Below are 18,850 nucleotides of genomic sequence, written 5' to 3' on the forward strand. Positions count from 1 at the left end.
TGGATGAAAATAATCCTAAAAGAATAAGATTTTATGATTTTTTTTAACGGAAAACACTTGTTTTCGTATTTTTTTCCTTGAATAGAAATGCCATTACGAACCATTATAACGCGCAATCTGGGCGAAACAAAAGCTTTACGCAAAAAGCCCCCCATTACTTTTAAAGTCAAAGTTAGGGCATGGATTGTGGACAATAACTTAATTTAACAACAAACAACTTTAACGATAAAAATTACTTTCAATTCTTATAAAGGGTATTACCACAATACTTGAAAGAGGTAAGTATCGCAACCAGGCAAAATATGTTGTGTTAACAGGATGTTGCTCCAGCGCATTAATGTAACGCAGCTAGGGAATATCTTTTCCGGTAGTACCCTGGATTTTTGATTGAAAGGAGCCAAGACGCCTCTAGTTCTTGGCCATGCAGATGTCCAGATCTAAACCCTATTGAGTTTTATTTCTGGGGTTTCATGAGGGGAGCTGTATAATGAGAACTAGAATCATTAAAGTTGTGTAAATATGTTTCGGCTCGTGCCCATAATGTGTATTCAAGAAACTGGAGACTTTTTTGAACATTTTTAAAATACACTACACGTGTAAATAGTTAAATAAGATTCAATAGATATCTTGTACACCTGCGAATGACATGAAAAGTTATTTCTTATTTTTCATATACTTTTTTTACTCAGAATTTTTGAAGTATAATGAAAAAGAGGCCGTCTCGATAAAAACTGGCTTTTCAAAAAAGTACTAAAGGACAAAAAGTTTTAAAAACGTTGTAAGCTAATGGTGTCAGTATAATAATTTAATTATAATGTTGATAAAAAAATATGGGGGTTTAGGGTATAACAACTACCTAAAGTTTTATAGGGTGCACAGATTCCGTTACTTTTTTTAAAGATTTTCTTACCAGAAGAAAGCAACGTATCCATTTTCATTGTATCAATATATCAATTATATCACAAGCAAAATCGGTTCTTATTTTGTAACTTTTGTAAGTTTTTTGTGTTTACATTCGTATTAAGTTAACTTAGGTGCAATTAGTCCAGTGTACCACGATAAAAATATGGAATAACCTCCGATTTCCATAAACACCTATCGATTTTGATAAAATGGTACCTTTATATTAAAAATAACCTCAAGAATCGATAAAAAATTATATTCTAAACAAAAAAAATTCTATAGTTTTTTCGAAAAATCAGTAGTTTTAGACTTATTCGTGGTTGAATATTTCAAATTTTTTTTCTGTTTTCAATCGATTTTCACGAATAACTCAAAAACTTTACATTTTATCGAAAAAGCCGTAAAGTACTTAAAAAACAATTAAAACGCAGACTTTGTACAACTCTCTAGTACCTATATTAACCAAGTGAGTTATTATAAAACTAAGGTCGATTCATATTTTTTTCGTGAGAACAAAAAAACAATAATACCCTTGCTATTTCTACCCTAATTGCAATTAAACGATATTCATTTCAAATTCATTTTGTTTAAGCATAAGTAATAGGATCTAAAAGTTTGAACAATTTAAAATGAATAATTTTGAAAAAATTATGGTTACAATGAAAAAAATATTTTTGACATTTTTAAAAATACCATTTTTTTTTTCAAAATAGGTACAAAAGTATCGGAGATACGTAAAATTTGATATAGAGCAGAAGTTAGTATTTTTTATAGAAAATACTGTTAGACATATAACAGTTAAATTCGAAATTGTTATCTTCCATGAGTTATAACTCGTAAAATGAGTTTTGCTTACGGCAAAAATAAAAAGAGCAATTTCTTTGATTTTTTATAAGCTACATTTTAACTATTAACAGTTTTTTCGATAAAATGTAAAGTTTTTGAGTTAGTCGTAACAAATCGGTTGAAAACATAAGAAAAATTTAAATTCCAACCTACCAGTTGGCGTGGATTCCATCCCTAGTAAAAGCTCAATTCAGCATAGGGTAGATTTTGCTTTTTAAAGTATTCCTTACTTCCTGTTAAAATTTCAAGCAAATCAATGTATGTTGATAGAATTCAAGTTCAAAATCTTGGTACACTGCACTACATAAAGCTGTTTTTAACAGGAAACCTAATTACATTTTTTGTAAAAAATATATTAGGTATTAAAAAAGTTTTCAATATTTATTATATACAAAATTAAATAAAAAAAAATTAATTGTGCTGTTTCTCTATTATTATTCTAATGTATTGGATAATTATGCATGCATTAGGACTATTTATATAATTGTGTTACGTGATAATCTCAATGGCCCGGTTACAATAGGTAAAACATTGTATAAAATGCCCAAATGCAGCTGTTCACCAGAAATATCTTGGAAACTACAAAACTGATCAAATTAAAAAAACATATTTGACATTTGAGTATATTACATACAATTTCTAATGAATCTAATAGCGGTAATGTACATGAAAAATAAGTTTTTTATTATAGTAGCTATAATGGTAACAAATTGTATTAAGTTCCAATTTTTACAGGGTTGGTCATATTTTACTGCAGACGGTTCACAAGGGTGGTAATCCCTATATTTTTGAATATTACATTACTTACATTTTTACATACATTTAAGAATAGGAGAATATATTGATAACATGCTGCCAGTCAAAAAGTGGCCACAAATAGTGTTAATTCAATAAAGAGTAATTAATTTTTGAGCAAAAATTTTGTTCATTTAATTTTTAAATAAAATACGCTGCTCATGATGTATATGCATGTTTTTTATATCAAATTAAAGCTAATTATTTTTTAATATGATGATATAAGGTTGCCTGACAAAAATGGTTATAAATTAAAGGTAAAGTAGTAGAGGGCTAGCGCGCAACGCCACTGGTTTAACATGGTTAGTGTCAGGTATGTGAGTTTTTAAAGTATGCGTCGACAGGTAGCGTTAATATTAAATATAGATATTTTCACTTGTTAAACCAATGTCGTTGCGCCCCAACTCTATTTTACTTTATTTTTGATCCCTCGCGTTTTTAACAGCTAGCAACCCTAATTTGCGACCATTTTTTCTCGAGCAACCTTATATTATTATGTATTATGTATTAAAAAAATATTAGCTTTAATTTGATATAAAAACATGCATATATGTAGTTATGGGCCACTTTTTGACTAGCAACCTGTTATCAATGTATTCTCCTATTCTTAAATGTATGTAAAAATATGAGTTTTGACTCATTTGAAAAATATGAGATCTTAGAATATTTGATATCACACCATATATTCCAGACCTCCAAGCTTTAACAATTTTACATTTTGAATTTGTTTGAGTGATGTTTAAATGGTACTTTGATATATCCAGAAAATTCATAGGTCGCGAATAAACGCTCATGTTTCAATAGAAAAGATTATATAACTTTAATAGTCGGAATTCTGTAATGCTGATTCAATGTCATATTCCACAATATCTTTGATAAACAAGTAAACGTTTTCCCAATAAGTTTTTTAATGACTTTCCCCAGTGATCATACACCAATTTGATACATAAGGTTAAATTGTAGTCTAGTATGCGTGTGTAAAGTGCATGTCTTATTACTAAGCCAAGTCAGCTTTCTTGTCTTTACAAAGAGTCACTTATTATTTCCTAATAGTTATCTTACTTTTTCTTTTTTACCATGATATTTTAGCTCTGCTTGCTAGATTATTTCTTGTTGAAGCGGTATGTATTCATCAAAGTTTTACGTGAAGATGATCTAAACGAGTTGATCCCTACGCTCTTAAAGCCCCTCTGTCGCATGCCGTTTCCGCTTGAAGGTCTCCATCATTTTACGATCATCTGGTCCTACCTCACTTCTTTCAGCGTAGTGTAGTCTAATGAAACATCTTCTTTCTGGCATTTCAAATAGATGGCCCAGTCACCTTGGCCGTTTTATCTTTGTTATTTTCAAAAATTGTTTCCATTACTAATATTCCGTTCCCACTATCAATTTCAATGGTACTTAATCGTCGTTTTAATTCTGTATTAATGGCCTGATTAAGAAATCGTTTCAGTAACAGACAACCGAAGCTATTAAATATTATTTTTATTTGAGATTTATTTATCTGTTTTTCACAAATTCCGGATTAAAAGCATCTAAACCACTCAAGAACTGTTGAAAAATTGAGTATCTAAATAACTGTTGATTCATATTGTCTTTAGTAAGTTATTTTCTGTATCTATATAATTCTTATGACCTACCTTTCTTTACAATTCTTTGTATAGATAGAATTAATTTCTTTTGATATTCTAGAGTCATTCGTATACTTTCTAATAGCCTTTTGTTGCTTGAGAATTGTATCTTTGTCCAAGTTATTCAAGAAGGATAAACAAAAACTGATTCAAGGTAAAGCACATATCTGTCTTAAAAACATGATAATCTAGTGAAATATTTTATTTACCATACCTCTTGGGTAATATTTTACAGGTAAGATGTGCAATATTGTCTATCAATAAACTCATAAATTATTTTCTGACACTTTAATCACTGTAGTTTCCAAATTATCGCTGGTATTTAGTATATTAGAACATTTTATATACTTTGATAATTTATATTTATATAAATGTATGGATTTCTAACAATTACTAACATTCAGAGGAAATTGGTATTAATTATCACAGATAAGGTAAATATCAGACTAGATATATATAAGGAATATGGTCGTCTATAATAATAATCATAAATTATCGTGATAGGTATAAATATATAATATGCAAAATACTAAGGACACTTATTTTTTGGTCACTTCTATGAGTATAGGGTAATGAATATTATCATCAAAATCACAATTATCCAAAAGTGCTAAGCGTTTTTCCCAAACAACATCGTTATAACTCAATCTCTTTTTACACGTAAAACCTTTTTCCTCGGATTGTTTGATGAACATATCCAAGGTGGAACCTCTTTGTGGAGCCATGACGTAAGCGGTTCCATCGCTGGCCAAACAACACCAAATACAGTTGATTAGATCGGTTCTTGCGTCGTCAAAGAACAGGCAATCAGCACACAGCACAACGTCGTACTGATCGACAGGTTCGCAAGATGACCATTGGAGAATACTACATCCGACTTCACTAAGGAACGTGTTGCATTTGAGTGTCACTTGGACATTATCAATAGAAACCTTATTACCATCGGTGACTAGAACACTCTTAGCGTGGCCGTATTTAGCAGCGAACAGTCCTGCTAGGCAGGACATGCCTCCACCCAATTCTATCACATTTTTTTCTTTAAATATTTCTAAATTTGAGCAAACAAAGTAGCTTAAAGTCTCCTCGGATGGCCATATACAAATATTACCCGTGTTGTTGAACCCCATTAAATCCTCTGCGGAAAAAGTGCGGTTTCTGTGGCCGACGTTTATGAAATACTCGCTACCATTTATGCATATCGAATATTTATACCATGTATATTTTTTAATTTGGTCATGCTTTTTGTTATCTCTACTGACTAAAGGTAATGAGGTGAGTTCTTGCGTTTTTAAGAGCATGAAGGACGAAATTCGACGTACAGAAAATTCATCGGTTGGACTGGAAGGCTGACTTTCCGTGGGGCTCTAAATAAAAAGCTATATTAAAAAAATATAACATTGACAACTTTTTCATATATATTAAATATATTTAAACAAATTGAATTTATTCAGTTTGTTTTACTGCACAAACTCTTTCCAAATTTCCTGCAATTTATATGAAAATATATACGCTTTGGTCTTACTAGGACTAGTTTCGTGGTATTTTGCGTTTAACAGCTACAGCTAGTGAGTAGGTCGAACACAAAATAGACAAGGCGAAAATCTCGGGTTTGTTCGAAAAAATATTCCCACGAGATTTTTTTGCAGAATCACTTTCATGAGATACCCCAAAATAAGGTTCAAGAGGTCGACCAGGCGAAAAGTTGTTCAATTTTTTTTAAACAAATTGTAACAATACATTTTTTCGGCCCGGACAATTTTTTTTGAACTTTTAGGATCATTCTGAATAAAATAGGTCTCTTGTAATTTTTCTGTAAACTTAATCGTTTTCGAGTTCAAGCAATTTAAAACTGAAAGCTTTTTTAAGGCACAAAAACACACGTAAAAATATTATTTTTGAATTCACCTAGAACCTAACTTGCTAGTTTGAATTCTCATTGTACAAATGAGCCCTGCCATATACGCTTCATTAACAATGAAAAAACAAAGTATTCAAATAAAATAAGGCCAGAATTTTCATCAGGAGCTGATAAAAGAAGGCTTGAACTAGAATTTAGCTACTTGATTTCAAAAATAATATTTTTTTACTTGTGTTTTCGAGCCTTGAAAATCGTAATTTTGCGTTTTTCTCAGTTTTAAATTATTTATAATTCGACAACGATCAAGTTTACAAAAAAACTACAAGAGATCTATTTTGTTCAGAATGATCCAAAAAATTCAAAAATAAATTGTTTGGGCCGAAAAAATTGATTGTTACAATTTGTTTAAAAAAAAAAGTTTAAAAAAATTTGAACAACTTTTCGCCTAGGCGACCTCTTGAACCTTATGGGATATTTCTTGGGAATATTTTTCCGAACGAATCCCAGCTTTTCGCCTTGTCTAAAAAAAACTTTTGTAATTAGATAATACCATGTACTTCAAATTTCTGTTTTCGAGCTTTTGTTTCATATTTGTTTTTCTGGTTTTGTTAAGAACTAGATTATGAGCGGCAAGTGCCGTGAAACTGGTTTTAGTAATGCCTAAGCGTCAACCTTTAAAAATATAAATGGTGGAATATCACGTATCGTAGATGGAATGTTTATTTAAATTCATGTAAGTCCAACATTCATAATTAGACAGAAATAAAATATGCATTTAAAAATATTAATCACTAAGAGAAAAGCAAATTAGTAGTTATCCACTATAAAACCATGCACATAGAGAGACTAAGCAAAATGCATCGCTACAATTCTTAGTCCCTACTTTTATTTATAAAATTTTAAAAAAGGTGGAATGTTGGGAAATGTATGTGTAGTTTTATTGCATTTAATCTTGTTTAATTACAACAATTATATAAATACAACAACGAATACAAGACAAAAACGAACTGGCTGCAGAAATATTGAAAAAGGAAGGAAAAAGAATATAGGAAAAATGTATTTTGAAGATGAAAGAACAATCTATTATAAAAGAATCACCTTACTTATAGTAGCATGTCAAATTTAAGCAAAATTTATTAGAAAAAATTAACAACATAGGAAGAATGGGTAATAATAAAGGACATTTAGGTCGGAAAGAATATCAAATGATTCAATTTTTACATTAGAGTAATAAAAAAAAGTAGCCATAAACAAAATTTAGGTTTACACATGTTTTTTATTGATTTTAAAAAGCCGAAATATGCTGAAAACATTGTAAACTAGCGCGAATCTGTAAAAAAACGACTAAATTTGGATGTGAGAGGTGGCATTCGGATTTTTTCAGAAATAGTTAGGTGATAACTTCAGTAATAATAATTGACTTATCCTCTCCCTAAAATTGGTCGGGAACAATAATAAAAAAATTATTATATTTAAAAATTACTAAAAACATCGATTTTTTTCTACATGCCTTGCTTATAACTTTAAAATTCATTTTGAAAATTGCATTTTCTGTAAGATACGCCTGGTTAAATGTTTTAATTTATTGCCATTGCTGTAAAAGAGCAATAGATACAAAAAAAGAGGAGGATCAGCCTTTTCTTATTCAACGTTTTTCAACCATTGCTCTTAGGACCTTCATAATCCGTCTGGAACATTTTCCCAACATAATAAAACGGTTTACCAAATTTCTTAAAATCGATTTAATAGATATCGCATAATAATTTTGCAATCTAATATTTTTTTTAAGTTAAATTTATAAAAAATCTTGCACAACCAAAACTAGAACCATATAGAAGTTTGCCATTTTTTTACTTATAAAAACACACTTACCTAACCCATCTAACGTACTTTATGGAATTAAAATTTAATTATTTGGCGGGCCTCAGGAATGTTTTAAAATTATAAACAATTTTTATTGAAGAAAATTAAATTTCAAGTATTAAAATCGGTATATGAAAAAAAAATGTACTTTCTCGGCTTGCAATAAAAAAAATTTTCTTCATTTTTCATTTTTAAATCCGACGTAAACCGAATAAATCCATCTAAGAAATGCATTATTAAATGCCAGAGATTCTTTAGTTTTCTTATAAATAAACTAGTAATTCTGCCCGTCGCATGCGACGGAAAGTTCAGTCAATGGCAATCTGCTCGTTAAATTTTTAAAACAATAAACTTCTTTGATGTAAACCAAGTAAATATAAAGTATGATCTGATACTCTTCTGACTTTTCTGATCATTTTTTTACTAATCCTATATATATATATATATATATATATATATATATATATATATATATATATATATATATATATATTTATATATATATATATATTTATATATATATATATATATATATATATATATATATATATATACAGATTGAACGAATTTAAAACGGAACATACAATTTAATATATGTCTGTTTGAACTGCATTTGAAATAGTTTACCAATATAAAACTTGGACAAAAATAAATCCATACCCGGTGATAGACATTTTATAAAATATCGTTCAACTATCTGTCTCCATTAAAGGAAAGAGGAGCTTGCCTAATAGTCGGAGAGATAGAGCCGAAATTTTGAACTGATCAGTAATATGACATTTCTCTATTGGAATATATTCATTGTAACTGGGTTAAGACTTTGTTTTACAGGCGGACGCCCCTCGTGGTACACGGAGTGGCTATACAGGGATGAAGTTGTAATTTTTTTCGGAAAAATTAACGATCGATAATATGGCTGAAAATTTGCCCAGAGTAAGATCTTGGTATAACTAGACGAAAACCCAAAGGGCGGACGCGAGAGTGGATACATAAGGGGTGGCGGACAGGGATGAAATTGCAATTTTTTGGGGAAAAATTAGCGATAGCATTTTCATGGCTCATTATTTAGCCCCTAAAAACTCTAAATCCAAAAGAGCGGACAGCTGGGTTGGTACAGAGAGCCATAAAACGGGGTCAAATGTACCACTTGCCTGCGCATTTTAGGTCTCGGTAACAATTTTCAAACTGATTTTATTATGATATTTTTATACCGATGGATTTGAAAATTTGTATGCTCACTTCTGTTACTATTCTGAAAAGCGTCAAGTAGAGTTTTCCTCAAAATTTTCCAAAAAAATTTCCGTAAATGAAAATTTTCGTAATTTTTTGAGGTAAAATCTAATTTGTAGAATCCTTTCGATTTTCTGTCAGTTATACCATGAATTTTTCCAAAAATTTTCAAACGATTTTTTCGATAAGAAAAAAAAATTTAGAAAAACTTTAAAAATTTCGTCATTTTTCTCACTCTCACTGATGTCATCACATTCATCATCTTCGTCACTTTCACTTTCAATAATATCACATTCATTATCTGCTTCATTTTCAATCACTACTTCTCGAATTGATTCTGGCATCTGAGGTCCACTAAACCATTTGAATTTATATGTTTCATCTTCAAACTCCCAACCATGTTCTTCAACAATTAATTCTGTTGGTACTTTTTTATGAGCATTTGTCCAAATATTTGAAATATAATGGGCTCGCAGTAGATGTTGGTGTAATTCATCTTGACATGGTGGTAAGCTTGAAGCATCGAAATTTTTTAGTTTTTTTTTTAAAGGCTCGTTCATATCATGCAACTTATACTGCCGGTTAAATAGTGAAAGTCTGACATCGTTTACTTTTCTTTTTGGAATTGTTCTCGTCAGTCCTGTTCCATATAAGTGACATATGAAAGTTTCTAAGGTTTCAAAAACTTTATTACAATCGAAGTCAGTTTCACCAAGTTGGATAAAAGCATCTTGATACTTATTACATTTAGCGCATGCGTCTAGAATTACTGATCTAAATGGAACGCGCATCATTATTATTTTAATATTTTAAAATAATAATGATGCAAAATTAATGTCCAAACAGAATTTGTAAAATTATAATTAACTAATGAAAAAAAAGTTCAATCAATTTGAAAGTTAAAAAAAATATTGAAAATATCTAAGTACAAAGTAAATTTCAAAACTTAAAAAATTGATAATTCCACTATTAAATTGATTTTTATTAATAATTATTGTAAAATGTTAAAGGAATTCTACAAATTGAATTTTACCTATTGATAAATAGAAATAATATATTTTGTATTTGATTATTAATGTAATAATAAATCAAATTTTTCTTATATCTGAACAACCATTATTTACGCAATATAAATTTAAAAACCTTTTTATTATAATAAAAAATAAGTAAACTACTATTTGTTATACCAAAAATATTTAACAGTTAATATTATAAAATTACTTTAATTTAATAAAATATCAAATATCAAACATTTATTCAATTAAAAATTAATTCGTAAAATATTTATATTTAAGAAAAAAATGTGATTTGTAAAGTAAATATGACTTTAGTTTGAAAAAAAAACATTATCATAATATCATTTTAAAACTACAAAATATTCTATAAAAGATTCAGACGATGACGTAGAGTTTTATCAAATGTTTTAGAAAAGGTTTTCTAATTTTTTTTTCTTATCGTAAAAATCGTTTGAAAATTTTTGGAAAAAAATCATGGTTAACTTACAGAAAATCGAAAGGATTCTTAAAATTAGATTTTACCTCAAAAGATTATGAAAATTTTCATTTACGGAAATTTTTTTGGAAAATTTTGAGGAAAACTCTACTTGACGCTTCTCAGAATAGTAACAGAAGTGAGCATACAAATTTTCAAATCAATCGGTATAAAAATATCATAATAAAATCAGTTTGAAAATTGTTACCGAGACCTAAAATGCGCAGGCAAGTGGTACATTTGACCCCGTTTTATGGCTCTCTGTACCAACCCAGCTGTCCGCCCTTTTGGATTTAGAGTTTTTAGGGGCTAAATAATGAGCCATGAAAATGGCGGACATATTACTTATCGTTAATTTTTCCCCAAAAAATTGCAATTTCACCCCTGTCCGCCACCCCTTATGTATCCACTCTCGCGTCCGCCCTTTGGGATTTCGTCTGGTTATACTAAGATCTTACTCTGGGCAAATTTTCAGCCATATTATCGATCGTTAATTTTTCTGAAAAAAATTACAACTTCATCCCTGTATAGCCACACCCTGTACCACGAGGGGCGTCCGCCTGTAAGGCAAAGTCTTAACCCAGTTACAATGAATATATTCCAATAGAGAAATGTCATATTACTGATCAGTTCAAAATTTCGGCTTTATCTCTTGGACTATAAAGAAGCGATAAGTGGTTTGACAGCATAATAACTGCTTGTGTAGTCTAGTTTTCACAGTGATTCTAGGCAACCTATTTGGGTGAAGTTTTGACTTGTTCTTGAATGAATTCAGAATCCAGCAGCCCGCTGAAGTATTGGATTTTTATAATATAATTATTTGACAACCTTTTGTTGGCCAACCACCTAGAGCGGAGTTGAGCCGAAATACATTGATTTCGTATGTTCCGTTTTAAATTCGTTCAATCTGTATATTGTTATGATGTATTGTTTGTTTGAATGATGAGCAATGAGTATTTTTTAATAATATAGGGTTTTTATCGCGGTTCTCAAAGAATTAGTTTGTAAGTACTTTTTTAAAATATCTTTATTATATCTATTATGAAACACACATATATATCTAACCTAGCCAATGTAAATTTAAAATAAACTATCTAAATTGAAATTCTTATGAAACTAATTAAATTCTATAGACAATGTAAAATTTAAACAAAATATCTTCAAAATTGAAATTGTTATGACACTAACTAAATTATATTAACAAAATTTTGTACCTTTCTGTCACTGAATGCCTAAATGAACTGTTTTCCACTATATAGATTATAATCACCACTCAAATGTCTTCTTCTCAGCTTCGGTTATCCCTGTTTTTGTGAAATTACTTTTTCCAATTATCAGCTTCCACCAATTTAAGATATTTTTCTTCACAGCATTTATAAACCACCAAGCAAACCAGCAACAGCATTTATTTTTATTCTTCTTTTCAATATATCAATATCCAATCACCAAAATATCATTTAATTTTAATATTCAATTAATACTTCTTCCATTATCATCATTTATACATAACATAATTTTTAATCTTCAATATTATTTTCTTTATACTGTTTCTTAATATTGATTTAACTCACTATATTGAACAATTGTAACTGATTGACTGCCTCTAACTAATTTTCATACTAAAAAAACTCATAACTAACTGAATCGACTTTCTTACTAAACTTTCTGACTGCTTGACTTAAACTTTCTGACTGCTTTGAATCCAAATCACCGGGTATTTATATCTTTTTGGATGTTCCAGAACCATCTGGTAAGAAATCATGTTCCATTTGTTCTATTAAATACATGTCTGAATTTTCTGGAACAAACCATTTCGCAAACAAAGCCATCTCCGGTGATCTAGAGAATTCCTTACTTATCTATCGAGAATTTTGTTGGCATTTAGGCTTTTCAGATCAGAGTATACATTTAAATCAGTAACTTATATAAATTAAACATTTTAATTTAATAAATTACACATTTTAAACAACATATTATCATTATAACCCCACTTTATATTCGTAATTATTCTTAAACGTCACTTCAGAGTATGTATATCTGGTTACCTAGTCACATGGCTCACTTAAATATATCTACAACATCATAATTGCTAAAAAAATACTTTTTATATGCTAATTTCTTAAAAATGCCCTCACATAAATATATTTTTATTAAATTCTCTAGTATATAACTTCTTAAAATAACCAAATACTTGTTATATCTAAAATTATCTAGTATATAACTTATAAATTATTTTCTTTAAACACCAATCATATCAATATATATATATATATATATATATATATATATATATATATATATATATATATATATATTGATGGCACGCTATATACATTATATCTACTGCATGTCTCATGTCGTTTTATTTGATGAGTCATATGCTAGGATTCAACTAGTTGTTTATTTTGTACTCAGCCAGAGGCCTTCTTCAGGTCAATAAAGCATATTTTACCTTATAGTGTGTCTATATAGTATCATCCATAGTGTCATGTGATATCTCGTATATCCCTATACGTTCATAAATAACGAAATGATGTGTAACGCTCTTTTGGTAGTTGCTTTGTTTGTTTTTTCTATCTTAATATATTCGTTATATCCTCCCCCTTCATTTGCTAGGTCGCATGTTAGGATTAGGTAAGTTTTTTATTTTGTACTCAGCCAGAGGCTTTCTTTAAGACAATAAATCAAAATTTGTCTTACAGTAAATATATTTTTATTCATAGTGTCCTATAATATCTACTATGTCGCTATACGTTCATTAATATTGAAGATGCTATGTACTGCCCTTTTGGTAGCTGTCTTATTAGTTTTTTTCTATCTTAATATATTCGTTATTTCCTTGCCTTTCATTTAACACATCACATGCTCCAATCAGACCAATAACAACGGAGATATGATATAATCCCCTTTTGGCATTGCCGCCATGTGTATTTTTTCTGTCTTAACATATTCGCTACCCCTTCTCTTTTCCAATAATGTATCATACGTCACGATCCGATGATCTATTCTACACCCAGCACAAAACACTAAAAAACTATTTAAATCATCAATACGACTTTTTATCCCAAAATAGTGTCAGCTATTAATTGCGTAGAGTTGTTTGTAAACAAACATGTTAGGTTAGGTTAATAATATAAATAACAATAAAGTGCATGTAAACACATACCTAAATGGGATAAAAAAAGACCAAAGAAAGTCTATTTATTGACAAAAAAATACTAAAATAAATTAAAAAGTGTCTAAATTAGCATATCAATTTGATACAAAGAAGTAATGTCATTACGAAATATGTAGAAGTATAATATACACGCTCTAAATCAATTACAGGCAATATATTGTTACGAACATGCATTAAGCGTGGCCCGTGTAACGGTTGCATCTCAACGCAAAGCGACTAGAAAATCCCAGGAATATCGAGTGCGAGAGAACCACCCGTCACATAGGCGAGTTAGAAGTGGGAATGTTCTAGAACACAGTAACTTTGATATATATATATATATATATATATATATATATATATATATATATATATATATATATATATATAGAGAGAGAGAGAGAGAGAAAACTTATAAATAAATATATTTATATAAATTCGAACCGCTCGTTTTATTTAAAAACGTTAAAGTTGGTGTCCGGTGTGAGGATAATTCATTTATTGCAAAATAAATTCAGCAGTGACTTTTGGAAAAGACTTTTGAACTTTTGAAAAGTATTGTTCGTCGTGAACATCCGCGTAGTTCGGTAGTGATCTTTGTACGAAAGAACATTTAAAAAAGTACGTGTGTGCCTGACCAAAGATGCTGCTAGTAGAACTTTCAGTAAAACAGTTGCGTGAGCAACTAGAAGAACTTGATGAAGAGTGCAACGGGTCAAAGAAGATACTCCAAGAACGACTGAAGACTGTTCTCAACAAGAATGGAGAAGACCCAGAGACATTTCAGTTCCAGTCAGCAGAAGAAGCAGTTTTAACGAAAATAAAATATGTGTCGCAAATAGTAAATAGAATAGTAAATGATGATAAATTAGAGAATGTTTCCAAAAGATTTGATGAAACATTCGAAAATGTATCTAGAAGATTCGACGAGACTTCACAAATTATTAAAGAAGTAGCTAGACAAAATGACGAGAAATTCGAAAATGTGTCTAGAAGATTCGATGAGACTTCTCAAATAATTAAAGAAGTATGTGTTCAGAACAATGAGAAATTTGAAGAAGTCTCTAAAACATTCGATAAAGTAGAAGAGAAGATCAAACAGTTAGAGAGCATGATAACCAATACAAAAGTGCTACTACCAATTAACACAGTAGCCTTAAATCCGGTAGTGAACGAACAATCACCTAGAGACGAAACGACATATCATATGCGATTCAAACTGCCACCATTTGGTGGCAATTGCAGATGATGCTGCGGATATCCTAAGATCAATTCCTAAGGGTCAAGAAAAATGTTACCAGACCTTGTTCACTCGACTAGACAAACGTTACGGAGATGCCCATTTACAACAAGTCTACAAGGCGCAACTAAGAAGTAGAATTCAACGAGCAAGTGAAACTTTGTAAGAGTTTGAAGCAGATGTTGCTCGTATAATGCGGTTGGCTTATCCGGAGGTACCAGACAACATTTTGGAAGAAATTGCTGTAGATACCTTCGTCAATGGGTTAAAAGAAAGTGAATTACAGAAAGCTTTACGACCAGCAAGACCGAAAGTTCTAGATGAAGCGCTCGCTATTGCCTTGGAACATGAAACAGCTAGTTAAACTTCACGGAGCCATCGAGTAAGAACCATCGAAGAAGGCGACGAACCAAACGATGAACGTCTGGAAGAAATGGTACGAAAAGTAGTTCGTAACACGATGCCGAAGAGACGCGAGCCCAGATGTTGTAATTGTGGTGACGTGGGTCACATTCGCCATAATTGCAAAAAAATTATACAACAGTCGGAAAACTAGAACGAGTCGACACCAAGAGGCAACTGCCGACCTCGAGAAACACGAGCAGATGTTGTAATTGTGGTGACGTGGGTCACATTCGCCATAATTGCAAAAAAATTATACAACAGTCGGAAAACTAGAACGAGTCGACACCAAGAGGCAACTGCCGACCTCGAGAAACACAGCCCCCATAGTAACTGTTAATATTACGTCCTCCGGTGGAATTCATAGTTTGTACATCGAGGGTCGTATCAATAATATATGTAGATCGTTTTTGGTAGATACAGGTACAACAAGAACTATTTCACGTCCAGAAGTTGAACGAGGCCATCTTGAATTATCGCCTGCAACAGTAAAGCTTAGAACAGCAACTGGAGAGATAATCAATACATATGGCGAGGCTAATATGTCAGTATCCATTGGCCAGACCACAGTGAAACGTAGAGTATTAATTGCAGAGATCTCTGACGAGTTCATATTGGGGATGATATTGGGGATGATTGGGGAGATCAGTGGTGAAGAGTTGCCGTTTCATGAAGACAAAGAAGATGTTATCAGCTTAATAACTACTTGTGGCGTAACAATACCCGGTAATACTGAGAAAATTTTGATGACCAGATCTGATGGTTACTGCCGAGAGGGAAGTTTAAGGATGGTCGAAGATGTGAATAATGCCGAGTTCCTAACAGCAAAAGCTTTGGTGAGAATTCGAGATGTCGTTCCTGTAAGAGTTATGAATTTAAATCGAACTGCTATTAAGTTAAGTAAAAGAACTTTGATCGGACAGTGTGTTCCCGTTGCTTCGATTTGTTCCATGAATACTAATGAGAAACCGTCGAAATCTAAGTATCCAAAGGAGCTTGTTGAGAAGATGATTAAAACGTGCCAAGATCTTGATGATGAACGAACTAAAAAGGTGAAGTCTATGCTGACAGAATTTCAAGATGTTTTTGCCATTGATAAAAACAATAATGGTAAAACAAGCATATTAAAGCATAAAATTAATACCGGAGACGCTCAGCCAATCAGACAACAGCCTAGACGACTTCCATTTGCGAAAAGAGATGAAGCCGAAGACATCATCAAAGATATGAACAAACAAGGGGTAATTGAACCATCAAACAGTCTATGGACATCACCAGTAGTGCTAGTAAAGAAGAAAGATGGTTCAACACGTTTTTGTATTGACTACCGACAGCTCAATGCGGTAACTAAAAAAGATAGTTATCCTTTGAACAGAATAGACGATACTTTGGATACACTTTCTGGTTCTCGTTGGTTCTCCACACTAGATCTAAAAAGTGGATATTGGCAAGTAGACATGGAGCCAGCTGATCGTGAAAAAACCGCATTCTCGATAGGATCAGGGCTTTGGTAGTTCACTGTTATGCCCTTTGGTTTATGTAATGCCCCGGCTACATTTGAAAGATTAATGGAGGCAGTTTTAAGAGGTCTAACATGGAAAACATGCCTGGTTTATTTGGATGATGTAATTGTAGTTGGAAGATCCTTCGATGAACATGCCAATAATCTGACAGAAGTCTTTTGAATTGAATTTTGAATTTGAAGTTAAGTCCAAAGAAATGTCACTTGTTTCGACGAAAGTGAAGTACTTGGGACATATTGTAACAAGTAATGAAAGACCAAGAGATAAACACGAAATTAGAAGTTTTCTTGGCCTATGTACATATTACCGACGTTTTGTCAAAGGAATTTGCCAACATCTCCATGCCATTAACAAAGTTGACAGAAGAAGGCAAAGAATATACATGGAGCGAAGAGTGTCAAAGAGCTTTCGAACACTTACAAATGGCTCTGACCAGCGCACCGATTTTAAGCTACCCTAGACAGGCAGGAAAATTTGTGTTGGACACCGATGCAAGCAACAGTGCAATAGGAGCTGTTCTCTTCCAAATCCAAGATGGGCAGGAGAAAGTCATCGCTTACTTTAGCAAAGTCTTGTCGAAACCAGAAAGAAACTATTGCGTTACCAGGAGAGAATTGCTAGCCATAGTAAAGGCTTGCGAGCATTTCCATAAATACTTGTATGGCAGAAAGTTTGTTCTTCGCACGGACCACGCTGCTCTAAAATGGCTCCTACAATTCCGTAATCCAGAGGGCCAGATGGCAAGATGGTTAGAACGATTACAAGAATATGATTACGAGATCGAACACAGGGCTGGAAGAGTTCATTTAAATGCTGATGCCCTTTCGAGACGGCCGTGCAGTGCAAATTGTAATCACTGTCTTAAATTAGAAGAACGACTTTGCCCCGTGAGACAAACCACCGTCATTAATAATCAATGGCAGCCTCAACAACTACAGGACGCTCAAGCAGATGATCCATGTATAAAAAGAGTATTGAATTGGATGCGTCGTCGAAGTGAAAGATCTTCTTGGTATGACATTAATGCATGTAGTCCCGAAGTCAAGTGTTACTGGAGCCAATGGAATTGCCTAGTGCTGAAAGATGATCTTCTGTATAGAACCTTTGAGAACGATGATGGTACAGAAACTAAGCTTCAGTTGATTGTACCTAAAAGTAAAGTATTGCGTCAGTTGCATGACGGTGCATCAGGTGGACACTTTGGTATTACTATTTGGTAAGAAGATGGTGCCGGAAATGTGAACTGTGTGCAACCAGTAGTGGTCCAGTTGGTAAAAAGAGGGCACCCATGAAACAGTACAATGTTGGTAGTCCTATGGAAAGAGTAGCAATCGACATTGCAGGTCCACTATCCGCGAAATCAATTTTCTAAAATTGATTCAACAACTAAAATTTAATCAAATCGACGGTAAAAATTCGATATCTTTTGATTAAAATGGCTTATCGACAAAAATCAAAAAAAGTTTCAAAGGTTAAAAGTGCAGCTTTCTTATGCGATTTTTGTATTTTGTCGCAATTAAAGTTAATTTCTATAAAAATATAAATAAACAATGCACGATTTTTGCCATTTTTTATGATTGTTATCATGAAAATGTATTACTTTTCCATTAACAGGTTACTATGGAATTTTTATTTCATTCATGAAATTTCGGTTTTGATTTTTGGCAACAAATGTGAGATATTCGAAATATGCCTAAAAAATGCCGAATTTAAACTTTCACATTACCACGATTTAAAACATTTAAACCTGCTTTTTTTCCGATTACACAAGTACATTTTTGTAAACTGCACTATTTCAGATACAAATTTCACCAAATTCCATGTCCTAGAAGTATTTTCCGTGAAGTGCAATCGTTTGTAATGCGAAAGTTTTAAATGGCAAAGATTGTGCAACGTTTATTTATTTAACAC

General features: G+C 31.6%; 1 protein-coding gene across 1 annotated transcript in view; it reads right to left on the reverse strand.

The window, feature by feature from the left end:
• Positions 1-1,862: 1,862 nt before the first annotated feature.
• Positions 1,863-18,850, reverse strand: part of LOC140447657 (calmodulin-lysine N-methyltransferase) — a 50,720-nt gene continuing 33,732 nt past the window's right edge. Inside the window, exon 3 of the mRNA XM_072540440.1 lies at positions 1,863-5,539. Coding sequence (XP_072396541.1) covers positions 4,715-5,539 — 825 coding nt within the window. The 3' untranslated portion in view covers positions 1,863-4,714. The remainder of the gene's footprint in view (positions 5,540-18,850) is intronic.

Source organism: Diabrotica undecimpunctata, chromosome 8 (assembly GCF_040954645.1).
Source record: "Diabrotica undecimpunctata isolate CICGRU chromosome 8, icDiaUnde3, whole genome shotgun sequence".
In the NCBI taxonomy this organism is placed as follows: domain Eukaryota; kingdom Metazoa; phylum Arthropoda; class Insecta; order Coleoptera; family Chrysomelidae; genus Diabrotica; species Diabrotica undecimpunctata.